The sequence below is a fragment of the Oncorhynchus clarkii genome, chromosome 10, assembly GCF_045791955.1.
Source record: "Oncorhynchus clarkii lewisi isolate Uvic-CL-2024 chromosome 10, UVic_Ocla_1.0, whole genome shotgun sequence".
NCBI lineage: Eukaryota > Metazoa > Chordata > Actinopteri > Salmoniformes > Salmonidae > Oncorhynchus > Oncorhynchus clarkii.
The window spans coordinates 56507773-56535772 of record NC_092156.1 but is presented as its reverse complement, the minus strand read 5'-3'; the positions used below and the strand labels follow the sequence as shown (position 1 = coordinate 56535772).

The window sequence follows — 28000 nt, the reverse complement described above, 5'->3', positions numbered from 1 at the left end:
TACAACTTGTCTTCTTTTGTATTTTATTCTAAACCATTATCTTATTGATTACAAAAAGAGTTTAAAAAAATAACATTACATTTCATATTTTAGTAAGATAGCAGACACTCTTTACCAAAGTGACTAACAGTCAGTGCATTCGACTAAGGAATGTAACGACAACCACATATCACAGTCTTTGGAAAGAAAATACGTGAAAAATCAGTGCCAGTGAGAAAAGACAAGAGTAATGTGTTATAAGTATTGAGTTAACATAATCATAAAACATAATAATACAATTATTTTATTTACGATCTACGAACCTCAGGGTTAGGGTCAATTAGATTTCAATTCAGTCATTTCCCAAAGCTTTTCTGTTCGGAAAATGTGTAATTTCTCATTACTTCCTGCATTGACTGAGTTTACATGGAATTGACCCCAACTCTGATGGACCAGCAGCAGCACAACGGCTACAATGACTGCTATCTCTACAACTTCCCTAAGATGACCAAAACAATCACAGTGATGACCAGGAGAACCATTAGGATGACAGCAAAGACACTAAAGACTTTGCAAGATCTGGTGCAGAGTCCCGTCTGGGAGGTGGTCTGGTCCTGCTCCAGATCCCAAGTGTTATGGTCTGAACCAGATCGTTCTGAGGGTTGGGAAGGTTCGGAGTCATACTCCCACGAGATGACATCCGAGTTTTTCTATAATGAAACGACAACAGAGATGACATTTTTTGCTATAATGAAACAACGACAAGAGACGTATTTCTTCTTCTTTTCTTTTTTTTACAAAAAAGAATCACAGAAAGGATGTTTTTAAACAGACAATATATAATCTGTTACAAATGATAACATACTATTTGTAGAATAACTATTTAACTATTTATATAATAATATAACTATTGTATTTACTATATGACCTATGACCTAACCTATAATAAACGCACAACGGCTAATATCAGACGTGTCTCTCTACAAATTCCCTGAGATGCTCAAAATAACAGAAGCAATCGCCAAGAAGACACAAACAACATGAAGACCTTGAAAGCTCTGAGGAGGCGCTCTCTCAGAGACAGTCCCATGTAGCCCGTCTGGTCCAGGAATGTCGCTAGCTCCAGCTCAGGATCCCGGATGATGCGGATCAAATCCGGATTTACAAGGTGGGTGCGTTCGGAGTCAAACTCCCCCCGGCCGCCGTTCTCCTTGTGCTCGGTGACATAGGTGGCCTTCACATCCCCCAGCTTCAGCCTGATGATGATGCGGTCCTTGTTGCATAGGCGGTACCCCAGGGAAAGCCCGTAGTCCTGGCTCACGTAGTCCGGTAGGTCCTCGGCTTTGGAATAGGTCTCTGTGTTCAGGTTGCCCACCTCGAAGTAGCTTTCCCTGCGGTCTCGCGATAGAACTGGGAGAATCTCCTCGAAGTTGCCAAAGTAGTGGAAGCCGAAGTCGCCTCTCTCAGGGTGGCACTTTACCAGCATGTTGCCGTGGTGATTGAACGCCACGCACTCGTTGGCGAACCAGAAGAGGAGCTTGAGGCCGTGTCGGGGGGGAGGACGGCCAAAACCAGAGTCCTTCAGGTCTTGTATGGTGCTCAGCTGACTGCATTCTTCTCTGACAGACCGCACCATCTTGAACTGTAGGGATGATAAAAGATGGGATGGAGAGATAGCTAGAGAGAGAGAGAGAGAGATAGATATTCAGGCATCAGTAGAGTATTAAAACCAATATCAAAAAAACGGTTTCCAAACAAGTAGGTTGCTAATAACACCCACCAACAGATAATAATGTTCGTATCACACTGTTGCATAGATAAACTCTACGCACACGCAAGCATGGACACACACTAACATACATACACTCACACACAGACCCACAGACACACACACTAACATACATACACTCACACACAGACCCACACACGCAAGAACGGACACACACACTAACATACATGCACTCACACACAGACCCACACACACACACACATTGAAGTTAGTACCTTATTTACGGTGTGTGGCCTCCCTCTCCTCTACTTTCTGAAGATGTGGTGACTAGTCTGCCACTGCTACACTGGTTATTCAAGTAGATTTATGTAACTGACTGATAGTTGCCTAGGTAACAGAAGGAGGGACTACCATGGGTTCAAGCTGAGGAAACAAAACTGAAACGTTGTTATTAGAATCTTGATCTGGACTTCGTGTGTTTTCATGTCTGCATTTAGCGCTACTGTAAATTACTGCGAGTGCACAATAATGTTTTATGTAACTTTTAACCCAGCATGAATTTGAAGACAATGTTAAAATGTATGTCAATGCACCTTGAATCTAGTCATAAATAATAATAAAATGCATGCACTAAAAAGTAATTGCAAGCCGTGCGGCGCAGCCGCTCCCTGCGTACGTACTCGTGCACATAGACCTTGCCGCGCTCACGCGGACTTGCGTAATTTGCGCGCAGCCTTCCTCAAGAGACACTTGGGAGAATTTTACCTTTCACTGACTAAAGATACATGTTCCGTTTTCAGGTGAGCAGTGTTTATATTACGTCTGGCAATTTCTGTAGACATTTTAGCTAGCGTTCCCTCAAGACGAGTTGAAATGTGGCCAATATATCAATTTTCTGGGGGATTTGTGGTTTTGTTAATCGACTCCGTTGATAAAATTCATCGGTGCGGCCTACCAAGCACCAGGCTTTCCCTGGCATATTGTCCCCCGCCCATCACGGGCCTGCTGTGTGTCCAGTGAACTGAGTATGGTCATGGCTCTCGGGCTCAACACTATGTGGCTTTGATTCTTTTTTTCTAACGTAAAAGTCAAACACTAAAGAATGGTGCATTTATTTTTTTTAGGAAATGTGCCAAGTTTGAGACTGTCGACTTGGAGACCGTGTGATGTAACAAGCTAACGTTAGCTAGTTTGCGCAGCCTTTCCTGCTAACGTTAGCTAGCTAGCTTTTCTGGATCGCTATCTTGGCTGGGAAACATTGTCTTGATAGGGGATGAGATGGCTAGATATATGGCTCATGTTTGACTGTGCGGCCACTTCTTTGTAATGGAAATACAAGTAATAGTTGACAAGTAAGTCGATTGGTAAAGGGCACATATATCACTCTGCCTGTGAAATGCTGAACTGTTCTTTTCCACATCTTCTAAACTATCATTTTCTTAGCTTTAGCGTCTAACTTTTTAAAAGTAACGTTACATCTTGGGCTACCACCTTCTAAACTAGTGGCACCAATCAATCTTGTTGTGGATCTAACTAACGTTAGCTGGCAAAATTGACCTCCCATCCACGTGGGTTCTCGAAATAGTCACAATAGTATTTCTACGGGGTTCTAATAATTCGCTGTCAAATTGAGGGTCATCTGTAATATTGTGCTCAAGTGCCATATCTGCGGATAAGGTCAGTCTCTGCTTGAGGAGCTTGCTTAGAAATCTGAAAATCTGACCAGAATATTTCTATCTGGAATCCTATTAATGACATTTGTGTAAAGAAAATATTTTTATTGACGAAAAACAATATTCTAGACTTGTTTCTTAAATCTTTCCATTTCTTGATGACCTCACCCTTCAGCAACAGTCAATATCCCATTTATCTACATCTCTTGTTGCTTCTCAGATTCTCTGTCATCTGTCCATATCTCTCTCATACCTCATTTCTCCCTCCTATCTCTCTCGCCTGCCTTCCTTTCTCTCATTCCTAACTCCTTGCTTCCTTTCATCTCTCTCTCCCTCCAGTCCCTTGATGAAGATTGTACCCTGGAGAAGGAGGAGGGGCTGGTAGAAGAAGAAGATGAGATTGACCAGTTTAATGACGACACCTTCGGAGATGGAGCCATCGGTGAGTCACAACTGCCCGTCAACCGACTAAAACACCTAAGACTATAATAACCTTGGGCCGTTGGATGACTCCTTTAGCCTTGTGAGGGAAATGCTCTCTGTCTAATTACAAATACACCTAGCACACAATAGAGTTTTGGAAACATTTGGAGAGTCACTTTCATACTTTTTCTAATACAAAAGTTTAGCAAAGTTGCACCCCAGCTGTGTTTTGAATAACACCTGGTTCTGACCAGAAATATGGAATGGTCTAATGGAAATGCGAGCGCAAGGTGAGAGGATGTGTGGTAGCTCAGCGAGAGGCTGTTTTACTGCCGGGTGCAACTTTGCAAAACAGCGTAGAGTAAGTGTAGCTTTTGTATTTGAAAGATTATTTCTCGCCGGTACAAAAGTTAAGTTCCAACCATTTCCAAAACCGCAAGCAAGGATTACGTTAAAACAGAGCGTCAGGATTGTAGTTTACGTGGAGCATCTGAGAACCCAAAGGGGGGAACGGCTGTAAGCCCCCATGAGTTCTCGAAAGCTATGTTTCTCCTAGGCTAAAGCTATGTTTGAGAAACGAGCCCATAAAGAATAGGAAGTTCACGCATTGTAAAGTTGTATGTTTTTGTAGGACTGTCGCCGACAACAACAAAAAATCTTGGTCGACCTAGTCGTCTGTTCCTTCGACCAATCAATAAAATCAACTATATGTAGGCTACTGAGTTTGTCTAATGCTTTGAGCACACTGTGGGGGGGGTTTCAATTTATCTTACCATTTCTACCGATCCGAGTGCCAGTTATGATTTGTATAATATTTAATTTATAATAGTCTTCATATCGTAGTCATTATCATGTGGTTAATCAAAATTCTAAAAGTAACTTCCATTGCTAACAATGTAAAAAAAAAAATAGCCTAGATGAATCCAACAAATAAAATCATTGCAGCTAGCAGGTAGAAAATATCCTGATCAAAAGTAAATCTCCTATAAATCACATTGGTTACACAATGCCTGTCTCCAACAAACTTGAAACAATGTATTAACTTGGGTTGACCTGAAGCTGGCACTAGCAAACTTGCAACATTGAATAAAATATTCTGGACCCTCAAGAGTTTCCTGCTCTGAACATACACAGGGAATAAGAAGTAATCGGGTAGGCTTATTTTATGACGTTTCCACCAGATCAGAGCAGTCAATTGCTTTCCCCCTTTCATGTTGAGTGGTTATCGAAAGGGAGAGAGAGCTGGCAAGATTTTTCAAATGGGCTACGTTGGAGAACTATTGTCATTCTCAATGGATGTAAAAACAGACTTTGTTTACTTGCTGTTTGAAGTTCCACAGTGGTGGTGAGTTAAGACATTCGGGAATGCTATCGGATCCCCAAATGGGCACATTTTATAGGCCTACATTTGGGCACAGACCAGGTAGCCTAGGCCTACTTCAATGTATAATCAGGTACGTGTCCTTACTCAACATTGACAGGAGCGCTACAAACAAACCACCAATGAATAGAACAACTTGTTCCTCACAAGTGTTGCCTAGGTTGTGTGGTCCGCAAACAACGTGACCGCTCCAACAGTGAGAACGGTAAAAGACTGTAATAATAATATATTGAATGCATTAACAGAAATTACTATAACCAAACATAAACATTGTAGTTTAGAATGATGGTTATTAACGGTAAATGTACTACTGGTGATACTGGTGTGCCATCTCTGCAACCTCCGCAATCAATTAGTCCACTGAGACAGGAGTGAATCCGACGGGTGTCTCGTGCCATACATTTTTTTTTGTTGAGATTTTAGACTGCTCAACCAAAATCATCTTGGTCGACCAACAGCCTATTGACCAAACAATCGATCAGTTGAGTAAATCGGGTGAGCCCTACTGTTTTGAGACTTTCAGAATGCAAGGCATATGGTTAGCTTAGCTATGTATGTCTGTCTGTCTGTCGGTCGTTTGGTGGCATGAAAGACTGGGCCAACCACAAACTCTTCTCGTTCTGAATGACAAAGGCACAGAAGACGTTATCATTTACTGAAGCTCCGCCGCAACGTGTTCTATTCTGCAGCAGAAGCAAACTCCTTTGTCTTCGACTCTTTCGCCCGCGTGTGTGTGTGATTGGCTGGGGAAGTAGGCCATATGAATATTATTTCGCACATTGATATCTCTTCATTGTCTATAAAGAAAATAATCTGAGCTGCATGCGGTTGATCAAGTCAGAATATTGCGTGTGGTGTGTGTATATACACTGCTAAAAAAAATAAAGGGAACACTAAAATAACACATCCTAGATCTGAATGAAATATTTTTATTAAATACTTTTTTCTTTACATAGTTGAATGTGCTGACAACAAAATCACACACAAATTAGCAATGGAAATCAAATGTATCAACCCATGGAGGTCTGGATTTGGAGTCACACTCAAAATTAAAGTGGAAAACCACACTACAGGCTGATCCAACTTTGATGTAATGTCCTTAAAACAAGTCAAAATGAGGCTCAGTAGTGTGTGTGGCCTCCCTACAACGCCTGGGCATGCTCCTGATGAAGTGGCGGATGGTCTCCTGAGGGATCTCCTCCCAGACCTGGCCTAAAGCGTCCGCCAACTCCTGGACAGTCTGTGGTGTTGGTGGATGGAGCGAGACATGTCCCAGGTGTGCTCAATTGGATTCGGGTCTGGGGAGCGAGCGGGCCAGTCCATAGCATCAATGCCATCCTCTTGCAGGAACTGCTGACACACTCCATCCACATGAGGTCTAGCATTGTCTTGCATTAGGAGGAACCCAGGGCCAACCGCACCAGCATATGGTCTCACAAGGGGTCTGAGGATCTCATCTCGGTACCTAATGGCAGTCAGGCTACCTCTGGCGAGCACATGGAGGGCTGTGCGGCCCCCCCAAAGAAATGCCACACCATGACTGACCCACCGCCAAACCGGTCACGCTGGAGGATGTTGCAGGCAGCAGAACGTTCTCCAAGGCGTCTCCAGACTCTGTCACGTCTCACATGCTCAGTGTGAACCTGCTTTCATCCGTGAAGAGCACAGGGCACCAGTGGCGAATTTGCCAATCTTGGTGTTCTCTGGCAAATGCCAAATGTCCTGCACGGTGTTGGGCTGTAAGCACAACCCCCACCTGTGGACGTCGGGCCCTCATACCACCCTCATGGAGTCTGTTTCTGACTGTTTTTTGCAGACACATGCACATTTGTGGCCTGCTGGAGGTCATTTTGCAGGGCTCTGGCAGTGCTCCTCCTGCTCTTCCTTGCACAAAGGCGGAGGTAGCAGTCCTGCTGCTGGGTTGTTGCCCTCCAACGGCCTCCTCCACGTCTCCTGATGTACTGGTCTGTCTCTTGGTAGCGCCTCCATGCTCTGGACACTAAGCTGACAGACACAGCAAACCTTCTTGCCACAGCTCGCATTGATGTGCCATCCTGGATGAGCTGCACTACCTGAGCCACTTGTGTGGGTTGTAGACTCCGTCTCATGCTACCACTAGAGTGAAAGCACCGCCAGCATTCAAAAGTGACCAAAACATCAGCCAGGAAGCATAGGAACTGAGAAGTGGTCTGTGGTCACCCCCTGCAGAACCACTCCTTTATTGGGGGTGTCTTGCTAATTGCCTATAATTTCCACCTGTTGTCTATTCCATTTGCACAACAGCGTGTGAAATTTATTGTCAATCAGTATTGCTTCCTAAGTGGACAGTTTGATTTCACAGAAGTGGGATTGACTTGGAGTTACATTGTGTTGTTTAAGTGTTCCCTTTATTTTTTTGAGCAGTGTATATACAGTGCCTTGCGAAAGTATTCGGCCCCCTTGAACTTTGCGACCTTTTGCCACATTTCAGGCTTCAAACATAAAGATATAAAACTGTATTTTTTTGTGAAGAATCAACAACAAGTGGGACACAATCATGAAGTGGAACGACATTTATTGGATATTTCAAACTTTTTTAACAAATCAAAAACTGACAAATTGGGCGTGCAAAATTATTCAGCCCCCTTAAGTTAATACTTTGTAGCGCCACCTTTTGCTGCGATTACAGCTGTAAGTCGCTTGGGGTATGTCTATCAGTTTTGCACATCGAGAGACTGAATTTTTTTCCCATTCCTCCTTGCTAAACAGCTCGAGCTCAGTGAGGTTGGATGGAGAGCATTTGTGAACAGCAGTTTTCAGTTATTTCCACAGATTCTCAATTGGATTCAGGTCTGGACTTTGACTTGGCCATTCTAACACCTGGATATGTTTATTTTTGAACCATTCCATTGTAAATTTTGCTTTATGTTTTGGATCATTGTCTTGTTGGAAAACAAATCTCCGTCCCAGTCTCAGGTCTTTTGCAGACTCCATCAGGTCATCATCATCATTCTTCCAGAATGGTCCTGTATTTGGCTCCATCCATCTTCCCATCAATTTTAACCATCTTCCCTGTCTCTGTTGAAGAAAAGCAGGCCCAAACCATGATGCTGCCACCACCATGTTTGACAGTGTTGATGGTGTGTTCAGGGTAATGAGCTGTGTTGCTTTTACGCCAAACATAACGTTTTGCATTGTTGCCAAAAAGTTCAATTTTGGTTTCATCTGACCAGAGCACCTTCTTCCACATGTTTGGTGTGTCTCCCAGGTGGCTTGTGGCAAACTTTAAACAACACTTTGTATGGATATCTTTAAGAAATGGCTTTCTTCTTGCCACTTTTCCATAAAGGCCAGATTTGTGCAATATACGACTGTTGTCCTATGGACAGAGTCTCCCACCTCAGCTGTAGATCTCTGCAGTTCATCCAGAGTGATCATGGGCCTCTTGGCTGCATCTCTGATCAGTCTTCTCCTTGTATGAGCTGAAAGTTTAGAGGGACGGCCAGGTCTTGGTAGATTTGCAGTGGTCTGATACTCCTTCCATTTCAATATTATCGCTTGCACAGTGCTCCTTGGGATGTTTAAAGCTTGGGAAATCTTTTTGTATCCAAATCCGGCTTTAAACTTCTTCACAACAGTATCTCGGACCTGCCTGGTGTGTTCCTTGTTCTTCATGATGCTCTCTGCGCTTTTAACGGACCTCTGAGACTATCACAGTGCAGGTGCATTTATACGGAGACTTGATTACACACAGGTGGATTGTATTTATCATCATTAGTCATTTAGGTCAACGTTGGATCATTCAGAGATCCTCACTGAACTTCTGGAGAGAGTTTGCTGCACTGAAAGTAAAGGGGCTGAATAATTTTTCACGCCCAATTTTTCCGTTTTTGATTTGTTAAAAAAGTTTGAAATATCCAATAAATGTCGTTCCACTTCATGATTGTGTCCCACTTGTTGTTGATTCTTCACAAAAAAATACAGTTTTATATCTTTATGTTTGAAGCCTGAAATGTGGCAAAAGGTCGCAAAGTTCAAGGGGTCCAAATACTTTCGCAAGGCACTGTAGCCTACTGAAATTGGTTCACTTATGCCCTAAAATAACCGTGTTTATATGGACAGAATATCGTGTAAAATGTTTGGATGGTTAAAGGCCAACTATTTTAAAAAACATGTATTTTTTATTTTATTTATTTTAATAGACACTCTTTGTAACATAACTAGCTAGCCTATAGAAATAGAAAGGTTGTGATTTAGTGTGTGTAGAACAGCTGGTTGGGGAACTGGTTTAAACCTGACTATGGGCCTACTATAGCTAGGCTTCTATCTAGTTTCTACGGTGTTGACAGAATAAATCCTACTGGGTTGGACAGTTTACTTGAACAATCTAATCTGTAAACATACTAATAACAAATAAACCTAGGCTACATGACAAACACATTTCAATAACAATAAACAACTCAAACCTTTTAAATACCATTTTATTTTAATTTGCTCTAGAATCAAATGATCAATATAATAAAACTACAATATTATTTCCTTAACGTAGACTCTAACCGCATAAGTCTATACGTTGAATAGTAAGGCGCTGTGCAGATAGAAAATTAATAAGTTTTGACTATATTAGATATTCTGGACAGCGGCTTACTCAGGCCAAGTTGCTCGAGGGCCTTGAACATGCTGTTTGTCAGCAACGTACTGAATATCCCTCTATAGATTGGAGGAGTATTATTAGGCTACTGGCGATTGGAACCAGTATGGAAAGTCTTATCAATTGGCTGATAAGAAGCCCATGGAAACCTTGAGGTGCCATCAGCGGGACAACGTTCTGACGGTGTGCTTAACGGTTGCTGGCTGTTTTCATATGTTTCTGTGCGTCGCCTAGTCCACTGTGTGCAATCGTGTAGGCTATTGCTTCACACCCAACGGTATTTTCCTTTCCATTATTCAGGACATTTAGAATGACAACGAATAAGTTGTCTCGTGGACTTATGAACAAAATTATCTGGTTATGAAATGTCAAGACAAAGTTTTTGTCCTAGATTTATTGTTGTTAGAACCAATGTGTGTCTCCTCCTGTCAGTCAGTTTTTATTACCTGGATGACACCTGTAATAATGGAATTACTTATTACCTCCTACAGATGATGACTGGCAGGAGGAGCACAAGCGGCTCGCAGAGCTCGAAGAACGAAAGAACGACGGACTTGGAGGTTTAGGTCTAGGGGGACTAGGGATGGGTGGAATGGGAGGTGGAGACTCCTCCACCGTTCAACTCCCTCCTCCTGCCAGTCGCGTCCCCCACCCGTCATCCCTCCCCCCACCACATCACTCCCTCTCTTCGATGCCCCCGCCGGGCCTGGAGGAGAGGGGGGGAGGCGACCTAGCCGAGTCCCTAGCCATGTTGATTCTCGGGGCGGACCCGGCCATCGCCAGCGTGGGTGGTCCAGCCGGGCCTGGTGACAGGTCCACTGGTCTCCCTCCTCCCCCTTCCATTCCCCAGCAGCACCACCACCCCTCCCAGCTCCCTTCTCACCACCAGCTGACCCCGTCGGGGCTGCCCCCGGGCCCACTGCATCCCTCCCTACTGAGCTACCAGCAGCATCAGCACCTCCTACGCCGAGGGGGTGCCCCCATGCAACAGGTGAATATCAAGGTCTTGACTAGGTGAATAAGGTGAACTGGTTACCACATCATTTTGAAATGTCTGGGGGTCCCCAAGGAGAGGTTTGAGAACCACTGATCTAGTATTCTGTAGCTCTATATGCTGCAGAACTGCGTTATAGGGTTTGGAGAAGGAACGATCAGCTGGTTCAATGAGGGACGAATATTATGCATCGCCAGAGGATTTGCGCCTTCTGACACTTTCTCTTCCTCTGCCTCTCTCTTTTAGATGAACTCACACAATATCTGGGAGAACAACATGGGATTTGGGCCTGTGAGCGTCACCCCTGGACTAATCACTCAAATGGAGGTAAGACTGTTTTTGTAACAGGGATTTACTTCCTGAATTTGTCAAATAAGAACTGCTTTTCGGTTTTCAGCAAGGCACAACGGTTTAGCTACGTTGTACCTTGTTGAATGTGGCCCTGTACTGTACATGAAAAACAATATAACTGGCACATTTGCACTCTGAACGACTTACCAGGTCTAGTTTAAAGCAATTTTATTGATTGTTGAATTCTCTTCTTTCCAGGACAGTCCACTAATGTCCATTATCAAAGAGGTGGGGCTGCCCAATCGGCCTCCGCCAGTTATGAGCGAAGATGGGCGGGACTTTTCGGAAAGGGCCCCCCCGCCTCGCTCGTCCTCACCCGTGATTGGAAGCCCACCAGTGAGGGCTGTGCCTATCGGGACTCCGCCCAAGCAGCCGATGAGTCATGCTATGAATCATCAGCAGCAGGTCAGTGAGAAAATTCGGCCCTTTCTCCCTCTTTTTAGTAATCATTCTGGACTGTTATCTCATCTCTCTGTATGCAGAATACTCCCACTTATATTTAAAATAGTTATTTGCCCTTCTCAATGTAGTTTTGTATAATATGGCATTATTCTGCAGAAGTAACTACTGTTGCTGGATCGAATCCCTGAGCTGACAAGGTAAAAATGTAATTTTGCCCCTGAGCAAGGCAGTTAACCCATTGTTTCCCGGGCGCCGAAGACGTGGATGTCAATTATGGCAGCCCCCCGCACCTCTCTGATTGAGGGGTTGGGTTAAATGCGCAAGACACATTTCAGTTCACTGTATTCAGTTGTACAACTGACTAGGTATCCCCCTTTCCCTTTCATAATTATTAGACCAGTGGTCTCAAACTTCCAGTTCACGGGCCACATCTGGCCCCCGAGTCACACTATGGAGGCCCACGGGCATGAAGTTTGAGACCACTATTATACTATTAGTGCTTGCTGTTATCATCCTGTTTCTGCCTCTACTCTCATTATATCTGTTGCAAAGCCAGAGATAACCCTCTCTCTGTGTACAGTTATAGGCTAATTAGTTGTATTGAATCTCTCTCCTGTGTGTGTTGCAGATCCACCACCCCACCACCGTTCATGTGCGAGCCCCGGTCCACCACCAACACCGCTACCCACCTTCCTTCCCTGAGCGCATCTCCCCCAATACCCTCTTAAACATGGCTGTGAGTCCCCCTACCTCCCTCTCTCCTTTGACTAGCTCTCTGGCCCTCCCTTGCTTTATTAGGTGGGGCATGTGACATTGAGGAGTGTAAAGTTTTATTTTGGTTGTTTGAACTGTTGTGGTGTTTTTGACCAATTGTTGAATGAGGGTTGACTTTTCATGGTCAGGTAATTCCGTGAGGGTGGATATATAAATAAATACAAAATATTAATTATTCCATAGCAGCTACCTTGGTTTTGGCTCAATAGCTTGGCTCATGGATGGTCTCTCTAGCTCACTGCAGGTGCAGGTTCCAGGTCAGTGTTGGTTCTGAGTTGGATTCTCTCTCTGTCTGTGTTAGAACTCTCCTCTTTGTCGTCCTCCATTCCCGGCCGGCGTGGGTCCCGTTCTGTCCCAGATCCAACGTGCCCAGATGCTCAACTCTCAGGTGAGACTCAACCAGTGGTGACCCGTCATTCAGGTCAGGTGGGGCAGAGTTTAGCATGTTGTTTTGGCATTAATGTGTCACATATCAGTTTGCAAACAATGTAAAAAAAATATATATATATATCAGAGTTAGAGTATATTAGAGTATATTTGAGTTAATAAAGCTGCATACAAACATTCAATTGTTTCCTTTCTTGAGTAAGGCAACTCCAAAATACAGGTGTTTCTGCCTAACTTGGTGCTTTCTGTTGTGGTGGGGCAGCCAGCGGAAAATATGGAGCGTAGGGGTTGGTAATATTCTCTCGTTGCACCGTGATTGGCTCAGTGTTCTGTCACTCATGGGGACACTATGTCACTGCAAACTCTATGGGGAGAACTTGTAAATTCAATCCCCTTGGGTGCTGCCATAGGTACATTAGAAGTGCCCATCCATGAAGGCTCAAGGTATTGACCACAGATAAAATTACATCAAATCACTTTATATCTATCTACCTTACCTTTGACTGGACTGATCATGTCAACGTCATACTTTCAAAATATTAGCTATCAAGTTAGCAGTCATCATGAATGAAGTCGACAACCTACTGGCATCCTTTTCAATCCTTGTCATATGAAGAGTAAATATAGATAAAAATGTATCGATGCTCATTGGCCACTGGACATAAAGATTACAAAACAATCCTGCTATTCAACCACTAGCCTGCTATTCAGTGGAGTGGATGTGTGGTCCAAGTCTGGATTTAAGGGTCTGTTTCCCAAGCTTCAAAGGAAAACATTCAACATTGGCCATGCTGTCAATTCAACATGACTTCTGCCACTTTCAAAACAACTGGAAATCTCAGGCTTCAGTGAGTTCAAGACAACTGGGAGCTCGGGGAAAAAACAAGTTCCCACTGGGCAAATACATTTTGAGCGGTCATCCAACTTGGAATTCCAAGTCGGGATCTTGCGCCTCTTTCTAGAGCTCGGCCTGAAGATCACTAACGTCATGATTCAACCTGTTTTTTCCCCCGAGTTCCCAGTTGTCTTGAAAGCACCATGAATCCAGAGAATGCCAGACTTTGATGACAAAATTGTATGTTGCTGCATAAATGATGTAATATGCCAGGAAGATATGCATGCCGTAGCTTAGAAACTAATACTAAGTGTATGTTGTGTAGTAAGCTGTTAGTAGCCCGTGTGCCTCACCCTAATTATTTGGTCCATTTTCCCCTCATAATTTAGCCTACTGTTTTGACTTGGTGGTGCACATGTAGCCTATAGCCTGTTTTTGAGAAATGTAATCGTCGAATATTGTAAGAGCTTTCATTGTCAGCTTATATGCCCCCTTTATTTCTCCTACGGTTCTGACTTGGTGTACAGGGAGAACACTGTAAGAACGGCCCATGTTCTGAATTCTGTCGCAGTACATTTCAAAAGTGCAGAACAAATAGTTATATTGACTACGTCTGTCTTCGCTCGCTCATTAACTTCTTAATCGAAATGACGGATTTCCTCTTATTCGCTCGTCGCACCTTTATGCCATTTTTTTGTACATCTCAATTGTCAGTAGAAACCACATTTGTTTAAGGAAGTCAACCAAATCAGCTAATGAGGCTGAAGGAACTGTTTCGCTGCCAGACATGGCTCTGCTGATAGCCAGGTGTAACAGTGGTAAGGTGTTGGGACAGCTTTATTTAGGCCCTAACAATTTGTGGGTACTGTTTGTCACTGTTATGGTCCAATGAATGTATTGTGTTGTGGCTTTGCTGGTATGCATCTAAAAAAACATGTTTTGGGAATTTGCCCCACCAAGATATACATGCTATGAGATGATTTGATTTAAACTCCCCAGTGGACTAAACACTCACCTGTGTTCTCATCTGTACACCTGAATGCACTCCCCTTGAGCCGTCTCTCTCAAAATTTAGGCCACCCAGGGTGTATTCATTCATAAGTGCATACCGTAGAAAAAATTGTTGCAACAGTAATTTGTTCCCTCCCTATTTCAGACCTTTTGCTTCCGTTTGGTGCGTAGGGAATACACTCCCTATGTTGTACATGTGAATCATTTTTGCTCATATCTATGAACTTATACATACTGTTATGTAAAATGGGTGTTTGCATAAACACGTGTGAGGGAACATTTTGTCTGAAGAGAGAGCCTTGAATTGAAATCTCCTCTCACTCCATCTTGGTTGGTGCAGATGACTGTGACCACCTCAGACCAATTGGTAGGACGCCCAGAACATTGCTCTGGGAACCAAAAGGAGTATCTCATTTTCACAGTCCCCGTTAAGAGAAGAAGCCTTGTCAGTCACATGCAAGAACCAACGTTAATAATGAATCATGTAAATCATGCTTATATAACCTGTTTGTATATAAGGACTGAAATGGAACGCCCTTTTCAGAGTTTTCATCAAGCTTGGATTGAGTTTGTGAACTTCTCCGGACGTGTTAATAAACATTGATTAATTTACGTTGAGTTTGAGTCCATAGTGGTGAATTTCCACAACACACATTCAATGCCAGCCTCCCTTCCTTTCCTCTATTTTTTTCATTCCTTCTCTCTCTTTCTCCCCCTCTTAGGTTGCTGGCTTCCCCAGGGGCTGTCAGGGCCCCCCGTTGCTGCCTGGCGGTGGAGGCTTCAGGCCCTTCTTCGGCCAGCCCCCTCCCCACAGGATGGGTCCCCACCACAACCACGTACCCTGTCCCATCATCCGGCACAACACCACGCACCTGCACCCCCAGCACCGACGCATGCTCACCCAGAGGATGCAGAGTAGAGGAGGGTATGTAGACTGAAGTGTGTGTGAATAATTTGAATTGTCCCAGCATCCGCATCTCCATATACATCCACAGTGCTGTTGCCATAAATTGCCTCACAAATTTCCTTGAATTGCTAATGCATTATGTTCAACTAACCTGCAGCTGTGGAGCCTCTTTCTCACTTTGCCTCCTCTATCATCTCTCTCCCCAGTGAGCGTGGCGGGCGTGTGGGGGACTGGCGGAGCAGAGACCCCTACAGTAACTTGATGACCCAGAGGGAGAAGGAGTGGGTGGCCAAGATCCAGATGATGCAGCTGCAGAGCACTGATCCCTACCTGGATGACTACTACTACCAGGTCAGTACAGCCAAGTCAATGGAAAAAGTCAAGGTCCTGTTCATTAGGCACCAAACAGAACAAAATGGACTGAAACTGGGATCGAGTACTTTGTCCCATAAGAAACGCCTGTTTTTGTTTTCTGGTGCGAAATCTTTTAACTTTTTTACATTTTTTATTCTGTGTGCCCTAAGGAACATGAGCGAGTGTTTTATTCACTAGGCACCAATGGAAGAAAATGGGTTGACATTGTCATTTAGTTGCAAGCCGTTTTTCTACGGTGTTCCCTAATGAACCCGACCCAGGTCAGTGTAGGGGCGTGAGGTTCTGAACAAGACAGATCGAAATGTTAGTTATAAACCAGACACAACCTCTTGCAGAGATGCATGTCGGCTCTACATAATCTGTTTCTATCAGATTGTTCCGTCACCTTCTGTCCTACTGACCAACCTAGAATGGGATTAAATAAACATATAATTTATGTAGCTGACACCCGTCCTTACATGGACAGAAAAGCATGTTGGTTCTACACATTGTATTTCTATCTGATCGCTACCAGCCTAGATGGACCGATAAGGAGGGAGCATGTCATAAACGAGATCAGGATGTATGCCAGGGAAACCACTGCTCCAATCCTGTCATTCAGATCCTTTATTAGTTCCACTTGGCTGTCTACCCCAATCCCTGTTCACCTGCTTCTGGAGACCGATAGGTCTCGCTGGCCTTTGTTGTCAGAGTTCCACCTTTTTAATTGAGTGTTAATAAATAGTTAGGATTATCCTAATACATTTTTTTTATTGGATTTCTATGATAAGGAAACTTTTTTTCAGTAGTTGTCCCTGTCCACGGCGGATTAACTGCACAAATGTATAAATAAATGGATGCCAATTTTGTGTTGGCCGGCAGAATTACTTTGAGAAGATGGAGAAGAGGCAGGAGAGAGACCGAGACGGCGTGAGGAAGGAGCACACCACCAAACTCATCACCCCCCAGGTGGCCAAGCTGGAACACACCTACAGACCAGGTAATTCATTAATCATTATTAGAAAACTCGGAGGATACATGATCAATGACCTGGATCAAAAGTATATATTTGTTTCAGTTAAATAGCGTTTGGCACACTACCTGGTGTACCAAATGGGCAGGGTTAGCACTTTCGGGACTATTGCATTGGTTCCTTTGCACCAGGCAAGCTCAATCTAGTATTAGAAAGAAAACCAATACTATTTTAACCAAGGTCTGATTTTAAATGAATACTCATCACATCACCTTTGTGTGTTTTGAGGATGCATTTGTAACATACGTGTGTATCGTCCGCCCGCCCCCCCTCCCCCCCACACAGTGCAGTTTGCAGGCTCACTGGGTAAGCTGACTGTGTCCAGCGTCAACAACCCCAGGAAGATGATCGACACAGTGGTGACCAGTCGCACTGATGACGAGGTACTTACTACACACACCACAATCTCTCCAAACTCCTGTGTCTCATGAGTTCTGCCATTCTATCTCCTGCTGTTTTTGTCTCTGACGTATGTTCCCTGTTCCTTATCACGCTTTGTTCTTATTATATAGTTTTTCTCTCGCTACTCCAGATCATACTGTCAGTTGTTCCTACATTGATATGGAGTCAGGACAACATTTATTATTTTGGATACTGTAGTAGAGTGGTTCCCAAGCACTTTTGGGTACTGTACCTCTAAATAAACTTGCCTGAAGTACCCCCTCATGCGCGTGCGACCGCCGTGATTCCAAGATTAGGTGTAAAATGGACTAAATTATGTTGAATATAAATATTAGTCTGTCATTTTAACTGCGAATGAAGTATTACTATAATACTAATGTATTACTAATGTATTGGATATTTTTTTTAACCTCTTCATCCTACCCCCTCCTTTTTCGAACATTCTGTTAAAAATCGCGCAACATTTCAGCGTCCTGCTACTCATGCCAGGAATATAGTATATGCATATGATTAGTATGTGTGGATAGAAAACACTCTGAAGTTTCTAAAACTGGTTAAATCACGGCTGTGACTATAACAGAGTGTGTGTTTCATCGAAAAGCGCAAGAAAAACTGGTCACTGAAAGCTGAAAAAAGTATCCATGCGCCCCTTTCATGTATTGTTTAAAGGAAACCAAATGTAATATGGAGACGGATGCAATTCCTACAGCTTCCACACGATGTCGCCAAAAACGTCATTTTCATTGACAAAAATCCTTTGAGACATTACCAATAGATCCGTCATTCCATCCAGCCTACAACAATCGATTTTGGAAGATTGAAAAATTGACATTGTTTTCTTGAGTAGCTGCTATTGAATACAGATCGCCCAGTGATCAATTTGATTGCTTATTAACGTTTACAAATACCTAAAGTTGGGTTACAAAAGTAGGTTGAATTGTTTTGTCAAAGAATATAGGCAACTTATATAATTTTTAAAAATGACGTTGCGTGTTGGAAGAGAGCTTTTTTCCTGAAGCAGACAGGCTATACAAATGGATATTTTGGGCATTCGTGGACGGATTTAATCGGGAAAAAGACCAATTTGTGATGTTTATGGGACATATAGGAGTGCCAACAAAGAATATCATCAAAGGTAATGAATGTTTTATATTTTATTTCTGCGTTTTTGTGTAGCGCCGGCTACGCTAATTCTTTTGTTTACGTCACCTTCAGGCATTTTGGGGTGTTGCATGCTATCAGATAATAGCTTCTCATGCTTTCGCCGAAAAGCATTTTTAAAATCTGACTTGTTGGCTAGATTCACAACGAGTGTAGCTTTAATTCAATACCCTGCATGTGTATTTTAATGAACGTTTGAGTTTTAACGAGTACGTTTAGCATTTAGCGTAGCGCATTTGCATTTCCAGGTGCCTACTTGAGACGTCTGCGTCTCAAGTAGGATCAAGAAGTTAAATGCCTTCCTAACCATCTTAAATAAACATGCCCCATTCAATAAATTTAGAACCAGGAACAGATATAGCCCTTGGTTCTCCCCAGACCTGACTGCCCTTAACCAACATAAAAACATCCTATGGCGTTCTGCATTAGCATCGAACAGCCCCCGTGATATGCAGCTGTTCAGGGAAGCTAGAAACCATTATACACAGGCAGTTAGAAAAGCCAAGGCTAGCTTTTTCAAGCAGAAATGTGCTTCCTGCAACACTAACTCAAAAAAGTTCTGGGACACTGTAAAGTCCATGGAGAATAAGAACACCTCCTCCCAGCTGCCCACTGCACTAAAGATAGGAAACACTGTCACCACTGATAAATCCACCATAATTGAGAATTTCAATAAGCATTTGTCTACGGCTGGCCATGCTTTCCACCTGGCTACTCCTACCCCGGTCAACAGCACTGCACCCCCCACAGCAACTCGCCCAAGCCTTCCCCATTTCTCCTTCTCCCAAATCCGTTCAGCTGATGTTCTGAAAGAGCTGCAAAATCTGGACCCCTACAAATCAGCCGGGCTAGACAATCTGGACCCTTTCTTTCTAAAATTATCTGCCGAAATTGTTGCCACCCCTATTACTAGCCTGTTCAACCTCTCTTTCGTGTTGTCGGAGATTCCCAAAGATTGGAAAGCAGCTGCGGTCATCCCCTTCTTCAAAGGGGGGGACACTCTTGACCCAAACTGCTACAGACCTATATCTATCCTACCCTGCCTTTCTAAGGTCTTCGAAAGCCAAGTCAACAAACAGATTACCGACCATTTCGAATCTCACCATACCTTCTCTGCTATGCAATCTGGTTTCAGAGCTGGTCATGGGTGCACCTCAGCCACTCTCAAGGTCCTAAACGATATCTTAACCACCATCGATAAGGAACAATACTGTGCAGCCGTATTCATTGATCTGGCCAAGGCTTTCGACTCAATCACCACATCCTCATCGGCAGACTCGACAGCCTTGGTTTCTCAAATGATTGCCTCGCCTGGTTCACCAACTACTTCTCTGATAGAGTTCAGTGTGTCAAATCGGAGGGTCTGCTGTCCGGACCTCTGCCAGTCTCTATGGGGGTGCCACGGGGTTAAATTCTTGGACCGACTCTCTTCTCTGTATACATCAATGAGGTCGCTCTTGCTGCTGGTGAGTCTCTGATCCACCTCTACGCAGACGACACCATTCTGTATACTTCTGGCCCTTCTTTGGACACTGTGTTAACAACCCTCCAGGCAAGCTTCAATGCCATACAATTCTCCTTCCGTGGCCTCCAATTGCTCTTAAATACAAGTAAAACTAAATGCATGCTCTTCAACCGATCGCTACCTGCACCTGCCCGCCTGTCCAACATCACTACTCTGGACGGCTCTGACTTAGAATACGTGGACAACTACAAATACTTAGGTGTCTGGTTAGACTGTAAACTCTCCTTCCAGACCCATATCAAACATCTCCAATCCAAAGTTAAATCTATAATTGGCTTCCTAATTCGCAACAAAGCATCCTTCACTCATGCTGCCAAACATACCCTTGTAAAACTGACCATCCTACCAATCCTTCGAATTTGGCTATGTCATTTACAAAATAGCCTTCAATACCCTACTCAACAAATTGGAGGCAGTCTATCACAGTGCAATCCGTTTTGTCACCAAAGCCCCATATACTACCCACCATTGCGACCTGTACGCTCTCGTTGGCTGGCCCTCGCTTCATACTCGTCTCCAAACCCACTGGCTCCATGTCATCTACAAGACCCTGCTAGGTAAAGTCCCCCCTTATCTCAGCTCGCTGGTCACCATAGCATCTCCCACCTGTAGCACACGCTCCAGCAGGTATATCTCTCTAGTCACCCCCAAAACCAATTCTTTCTTTGGCCACCTCTCCTTCCAGTTCTCTGCTGCCAATGACTGGAACGAACTACAAAAATCTCTGAAACTGGAAACACTTATCTCCCTCACTAGCTTTAAGCACCAACTGTCAGAGCAGCTCACAGATTACTGCACCTGTACATAGCCCACCTATAATTTAGCCCAAACAACTACCTCTTTCCCTACTGTATTTAATTAATTAATTAATTTTCCTTTGCACCCCATTATTTTTATTTCTACTTTGTACATTCTTCCACTGCAAATCTACCATTCCAGTGTTTTACTTGCTATATTGTATTTACTTTGCCATCATGGCCTTTTTTGCCTTTACCTCCCTTATCTCACCTCATTTGCTCACATCGTATATAGACTTGTTTATACTGTATTATTGACTGTGTTTGTTTTACTCCATGTGTAACTCTGTCGTTGTATGTGCCGATCTGCTTTGCTTTATCTTGGCCAGGTCGCAATTGTAAATGAGAACTTGTTCTCAACTTGCCTACCTGGCTAAATAAAGGTGAAATAAAAATAAATTCTTACATTTTTTTCCAGAGAAATTATACAAAAACAAAGATCACCTTTTATACACATACTCCCAATACAATACATCTCCAATCAATGGGAAAGTTTACGTTGTCTCTCACTCATAATCTTTGTCAGTCTTGGTGACAACGGCAGTGATCGGGCTTTTCTCCAAGTCAAGTCTGTTGTATGTGGTCTTGATTAGGGTCACGGATGAAAATATCACTTCATATAATCCTGCAGATCCAAAGGGCAGCAGTTCATTCTGTGTACATTTCCTTCACATCACACCAGAACAGTGTTGTCTCCGAGTACCTCATCTTCAGGCCACGGTCTGAGGACACATACAGAAGATTTTCCTGCAGTCTGGTAGGACTGTTGGTGCTGTCAGTCATGAAAGGATTACTCACCCAGTCAAGTTTAGCAGACTTGTTTTCAATGTCGGGGAAGTAGGAATTGAACTTACTTAGTTTGGATAAATGTGAGCTTACTATTTGCACCATAGGAGCTCTGTCAACATCACCTGTAAAAAAAAAAGTATACGAACACATCAGCAGGGCGGGGTACCCGGTCTGTGTCCTCCAACACGGCCACAAGGGCGAGTGCTCAGACAGAAGATCACTTTGGCCCGCAGCTCAAAAAGCCTCTAGCGTTTTCCCTCTGGATAGCCAACGGACGTCGGTGTGACGCAGTAAGCTGCTGGTACTCAGTCCCACTGTCACCGCGGAGCCTTCCAAACAGTCAATGATTCATGGGACTGGACTGGATAAAGTCCATCACTTTCACTGCCTTTTTTGATAGTGACTCATAGCGATTCCATTCAACGTCCGGCTTGACTTTATGCGGGCAATTCATCTTTTTACTCTCCCAGTCATTGATGCCGCGACATCCGTGCACACATGTTCACAGGGTTTCTGAGAAAAAGCTGTCAATAACGTGAAACTCATCCTGTAGTTCTCCCCGTTAGCTTCTCACTGGACCGAAGGTGCTCATTAATTTCCGAAATGTCTCTATCTCACAAACGCAAATCAACTGGGCTTCCTAACTGCAGCTCAAATGAACAGGAATTTAACTCTCGCACCACTTGATCAACAATATCAATGCCCATGTCATCGATTCTACAGCACACCGTGTTATTTGACAATGGCACTATCTTCAGTGTGTCAGCTGCTGTCTTATCGATCATAGTTTCAGTGAGGATAACAGCAGCAGACAAAATTAACTCCTCGGCTATTGCGAATGGCTTTTTTGACTTGGCCACAAGTAGCGACATAGCATATGAATCCTTTCCAATGCTTTGGTTGATTTCTTTCATTTTTCTCAACTTACCTTAAATTCTGACTGCTTTTGAAAACGGAAAACTGGTCTTACCCACACAGGAAAGAGGCTTGGTGCTGATGTGCTGTAGTAAATGGGCTGGTTTCATGCTATTATTTGAGAGCACGTCGCCGCAGAGAATACAGGAGGTGACACCGAAGAGGACATACTGTTCATGAAATTTACACTTCTTTGACTTGTGAACTTTATTTTTTCCACGGGTTCACTTGAGCTGGCGCTAGTGCTGCTACTGCTGCTTGGAACAGTGCGTTCTAGCCATTGAGCCATAGCTAGTTTCTGCTCAAAGCTAGCTGTTAACTAAAATGGTGAGCCACTAGCGTGAAGCAGAGAGTCAACAGGCGGACCGAGCAATGCGCACCGAAGTTTAAAAACTAGGCCTATAAATCTAAAATAAACTAGAGATTCCACACCAGTGACCTCAGTAAATGTTTTCCTGTCTATTAAGATTGAAATAACTTGAACATCAATTTTATATATATTCCTCTTTTTTTTGCACATTTCTGTCACACGCTCCCCCAGTTGGGAAACACTGCAGAAGTACATTATTCTTCACCTCTAACCGCTCCCTCTGTCCCACACAGGAGAAGAGAGAGAAACAGGTGTGGAATAAGAGGCGGCAGATCCTCTACACTGTGGAGAAGGTAAAGACAAGGAAGGGGAGAATGACTTGTTGTCTCTACAGCTCTGTGGTTGTATTAATGATATGTTACCTTGGTTTGAACTTCCTCTGCCTGTTTTGAACCATCTGCAGTGCTCTCACTCTTAACATGTGTTATATCTGTAGACACTCCATTATTTCTTTGTAACCATCTTGTGTTAGTACCTTCTTGTGTAGCTAGCTAGCAGTTACTATGTGCCTAAACGTTGGTGATTCCTGTAAAATTATTGGGAGCGTTTATAGTGTGCAAATATATATTATTTATATATATATTTTTTTCTCTCTTTCAAATTTGTAACCAGTTACTACTACCTATATTCTCTATGAAGCGCTGCACTACTATTCATGTTACCACGTATCCCCCTAAAACACTCGAGATTCGGACTCTGGGGACCCTAACGCGATCTCCCTCCCCCTCTCTCTATTCCTCCATCAGATGTACAGTCTGCTGCTGGAGGTGCAGGACTTTGAGAAGCGCTTCATGCAGACGCCAGAGGAGCAGAGAGAGGCCCTGCTGGAGCAGCACAAAACCCACACGCTGCAGCTCTACGCCTCCCTCAAGGAGAAGGAGTGGGACGACAGGTGAGACTGGGGGTTGGGGTATGTGGGTGGGGGGGGGACAAGACCCACACTCTACTGCTCCCTCAAGGGGAAGGAATGGGAAGACGAGGTGAGCAAGGTCCAACATTAACTTCTTGATGCACCCATCCCGTTAGCGGGATCATTTTCGTCAACATCCTCTGAATTGCAGAGCGCCAAATTCAAATTAAATTACTAAAAATATTTAATTTTCATGAAATATAGCAAAACACAGCGTAGGTTGTTGTTAATCCACCTGGCGTGTCAGATTTCAAAAAAGCTTTTAGGCGAAAGCATACCAAGCGTTTATGTAAGGACATCACTCTCAGCAGACAAAACATTACAAACCGCTAGCAGCCAAGTAGATTGGTCACGAAAGTCAGAAAAGCAATAAATTAAATCGCTTACCTTTGATCTTCGGATGTTTGCACTCACGAGACTCCCAGTTACACAATAAATGTTCCCTTTGTTCCATAAATATTATTTTTATATTAAAAATACCTCCATTTGGTTGGCGCATTATGTTCGGAAATCCACAGGCTCGAGCAGTCACGACCACGCAGACGACAATTCCAAATATCCGTGAAGTTCGTAGAAACATGTTAAACGTTTTTTTATAATCAATCCTCAAGTTGTTTTTACAATATATAATCGACAATATTTCAACCGGACTGTACCTTCTTCAATAGGAGAGAGAGAAAATGTCTGCTCCAAGCTGTTGCTCATGCAAAACGCTGCTGGCACCCAGCCATCCAATGACGCAATGTGATCTTTCTCGCTCATTTTTCAAAATAAAAGCCTGAAACTGTGTCTAAAGACTGTTCATAACATGTGGAAGCCATAGGAAAATGAATCCGGTTGATATCCCTTTAAATGGAGCGAAGGCAGGCAATGGAACAGAGCTTTCAGAAACAACAGCACTTCCGGGTTGGATTTTCCTCAGATTTTCGCCTGCAATATCAGTTCTGTTATACTCACAGACAATATTTTGACAGTTTTAGAAACTTTAGAGTGTTTTCTTTCATAATCTGACAATTATATGCATATTCTAGATTCTGGGCCTGAGAAATAGGCAGTTTCATTTGGGTATGTTTTTCATCCAAACATCAAAATACTGCCCCCTACACTCAACAGGTTAACTTTTTTTTTTGTCACTGGCCCCTTCTGGCCAGTCGGCCAAAAATCTATTGGCCCTGGACTTGGGGTGGTTAAAATGCATTAAGGTCATGCAGGGCCTATGGGTTGGCATGCTTTCTCTCTCTCTCTCTCTATATATATATATATATATATATATATATATATATATATATATATATATATATAGCTAGTAATAGGCTACATATTGTTATTATGGTGTGAAAAAGCAGTGTCATAATTTAGGCAATGTAAGTCATTACATTGGATTAGTTGCAATAATTTTGTTTCTAAAATATGTCATTTTGAGAAGGTAATTGTTTTGCATTTCAAAATAGGACGTTGCCCCTTTAAGACTAATGCGTTCCAGAAAATAGATGTCTATCTGGCTCCAGTAGGCTAGTCAAAACGAATGCTAGGTGGGGATTTTTTTAGCGTTCTTTTTGCAGTCTATCATCAGCAGCAGGTTCACTATTGAAGGTTTACTTTTGTAATTCACTTCCCTTAAAATAAATAAGCACAGCGAGTGGATTGACGAGCACTTCTTTTTGCTCTGGACAGCTCGCGTGTGCTGTGTGAAGGCATCAACTCCTATTCTGCTTGAGCAGTTGTTGATGCTTCAAATACTCAACTAGTCTAAAGGCCAGTTTTATTGCTTCAATCAGCACAAAAGTTTTCAGCTGTGCTAACATAATTGCAAAAGGGTTTTCTAATGATCAATTAGCCTTTTAAAAGGATAAACTTGGATTAGCTAACACAACGTGCCATTGGAACACAGGAGTGATATTCCATTCAAAATCAGCCATTTCCAGCTACAATAGTAATTTACAACATTAACAATGTCTACACTGTATTTCCGATCAACTTAATGTTATTTTAACGTACAAAAAATTTGCTTAGCTTTTTCAAGAACAAGGACATTTCTAAATGACCCCAAACCTTTGAACGGTAGTGTACACGATCGCCTAGGGCGAAGGGGCTAGGGAACGATTTGGAATTATTCGGAGGAGAGGAGGGGGTGACAATATGACCCCCCCATACCCTGCATCTCTACCGCTCCATCAGCGAACCAGCAGTCACTAATGTTCACTGTTAAGTTTCAGTCAACTTTTTTCCTCCTGGCACTATTTGGCGGAAACCCCTAATTGTCCCGAAAGGCTTTGCTTCCCCCATCATTAATATTCACCAAAGACTCACTCTCCTTCTCCTCCAACTGTCCCCCCCCTCCCATCCCGCAGAGTGAGTGACGAGCAGTGTTTGTTGATCATGTCGGTGCGTAAGGGAAAGCGCCTCATCTCCAGGCTCATCCCATTCCTGCCTCCGCTGCAGGCTGCCACCGTTGTCATGGGGATTGCCCGGAACCTGCACGCCCTGGCCAAGAAAGACAAACAGGACCAGGTATAGATGGAGGCAAACATACACACACACAGTTGGTTAGCGTCGGATCTTTATTGCAAAAAATGATTGTTCTCAATGAGATGCTCAAGCCCACACAGACTCACCTACGTAGATGTATATAATGCTCATGGTCTATAATTGCACCTCCCATCTCCCCCAGGCGCTGTGCTGGTTGGTGGAGCCCGTTGCTGTGGTGATCTCTTCCCTATCTAGCGCTGCCCTCACAGACTTGCTGCAGGAGCTGCAAGGCAGCGAGGGTCAACTGTCCAAAGTGTTGCAAAATAAGGTACCTGCACTGACCCACTATACAATCTGCCTGCTGTTAGAATGATGCAAAATAGTGCACCTTTCTCTGTCTATCAGTGATGATGGTTAAGGTTCAATAATGATAAATAAGCCCATGATGGCATGAAGTCAGTGCACTCACTTTCTGTCCCCATCTCTCCTTTTCTACCATCTCTTTCCTTTTCTCCTCTCTCCATCCTCCCAGTTTGGTGTGACGCTGCTTTACCTGATCCTGAGTGAAGGAGAGCGAATGCAAAGCTCCGACCTTAACTGTCAACTCATGGATGACAATCGATGGTGAGCACAGCCCTCCTTTTACTAATTCATAAACCTGTGTGTTTTTTGATTGGCAAAATTTAAAATGGTTGTTAGATTTTACATTTTATCAATATTAGCTAGAATTGTTCCATAAAAACAAGGTACCGGTAATAGCTAACGATGCATGGTCAATGTCTCCACCTAGCGACAGGGTTCGGAAACACACACAGCAACTACAAACCTATAACATATATTTTTTTTAATGTTCAAAACACTAAGGTTTATTTATTGTGGTTGCAGTGTACTAACTCTCTCCACCTTGTCTGTGTCCTTTTGCTTCTTTCTTTCCCTCCCTCCCTCTCATCTTTCTCACAGGACGGAGTTGGTGTTCTCTGTGACCAGGGAGCTGCTCAATGTGCCCCCCTCGTCCCTGTCCCCTCCTCTCTTCACCCCTCCCAACCTGCTCTCTCTCTTCTCGCGCTACGTAGACCGACAGAGGCTGGAGCTGCTGCAGGAGAAGTTACAGTGAGTACAGTCTCACGTATCCTTTGCCCACTTTCAATTATCCCTGAAGTGTGCTGTTCCTCCCTCCCCATCCAATGTTTTGGAAAGCATGGGGGGGGGTTAAACAAGTTCACATGCACAATGCCTTGACGCTTTTTGAGTACACTGTGTTAAGGTGTTGATTGTTGTGAGTTTGCGTCCCAGTTGGAGGTGGAATTTCTGTCACACACTTCAGGAAGAATGAGGGCGGTAGTTAGCCTAGCGGATAAGAGTGTCTCCTAAATGACTAAAATGTAGAATGGGAGGAATTGGATTTAGGACACCACTTTCTTTGACGACCTGATATTTACTTTGTAACCCTATCTGTTCACTACTTTCACACAATAAAACCTCCTCCCTTTCTCAGGATCTCCGCATTGTCCAGGTAGAAGTAACTCCAGACATCAAGAAAACCCCAGTTGAAGCGTGTGCGTGCACTATCGTATGTGTGTGCAGAAGAGAGTAGGATGTCTACTAGGGTTGATGATGATTTTTAATCCAGCAGAATCTGTCAGTGTTTTCTTTGTCCATTGGGTGTGTATGGGGATGCGCGTGTGAGTGAGCGAGAGAAATGAACTGAACTGAGAGAGAATTAAATCAGCTTTTTTTAAAAAATCTTGTTAACGTTGATGCCTGTGATAAAACATCAAATTAAAAGTATTTCTATTGTA

The 28000-nt window shown here is 43.4% G+C and overlaps 2 protein-coding genes across 2 annotated transcripts; one reads left to right on the top strand and one right to left on the bottom strand.

The window, feature by feature from the left end:
• Positions 1-9: 9 nt before the first annotated feature.
• LOC139419672 (uncharacterized) lies at positions 10-2052 on the bottom strand. The gene is made up of 3 exons (XM_071169659.1): positions 1984-2052; positions 1028-1656; positions 10-689 (listed from the first exon to the last, which is right to left on the bottom strand). The coding sequence occupies exons 2-3, from the start codon at positions 1613-1615 to the stop codon at positions 468-470; spliced, it is 810 nt and encodes a 269-aa protein (XP_071025760.1). The 5' UTR covers positions 1616-1656; positions 1984-2052; the 3' UTR covers positions 10-467.
• A 342-nt stretch (positions 2053-2394) lies between these two features.
• On the top strand, positions 2395-28000 carry LOC139418804 (protein PAT1 homolog 1-like). The gene is made up of 18 exons (XM_071168519.1): positions 2395-2508; positions 3721-3823; positions 10307-10806; positions 11056-11136; positions 11359-11565; positions 12191-12298; positions 12638-12724; positions 15292-15494; positions 15683-15827; positions 16713-16830; positions 17149-17246; positions 23056-23115; positions 23569-23714; positions 26084-26243; positions 26404-26529; positions 26734-26825; positions 27162-27311; positions 27697-28000. Exons 1-18 carry the CDS (start codon positions 2494-2496, stop codon positions 27716-27718), a joined length of 2421 nt encoding a protein of 806 aa, XP_071024620.1. The 5' UTR covers positions 2395-2493; the 3' UTR covers positions 27719-28000.

Coding starts and splice junctions, on each gene's coding strand:
- LOC139418804 (XM_071168519.1), top strand. Junction 15,828..16,712: donor TGGATGACTACTACTACCAG/GTCAGTACAGCC, acceptor GTTGGCCGGCAG/AATTACTTTGAGAAGATGGA. Junction 26,826..27,161: donor CTCATGGATGACAATCGATG/GTGAGCACAGCC, acceptor TCTTTCTCACAG/GACGGAGTTGGTGTTCTCTG.
- LOC139419672 (XM_071169659.1), bottom strand. CDS start 1,615: ATGGTGCGGTCTGTCAGAGAAGAATGCAGTCAGCTGAGCACCATACAA. Junction 690..1,027: donor GCCTCCTCAGAGCTTTCAAG/GTCTTCATGTTG, acceptor GTTTCATTATAG/AAAAACTCGGATGTCATCTC.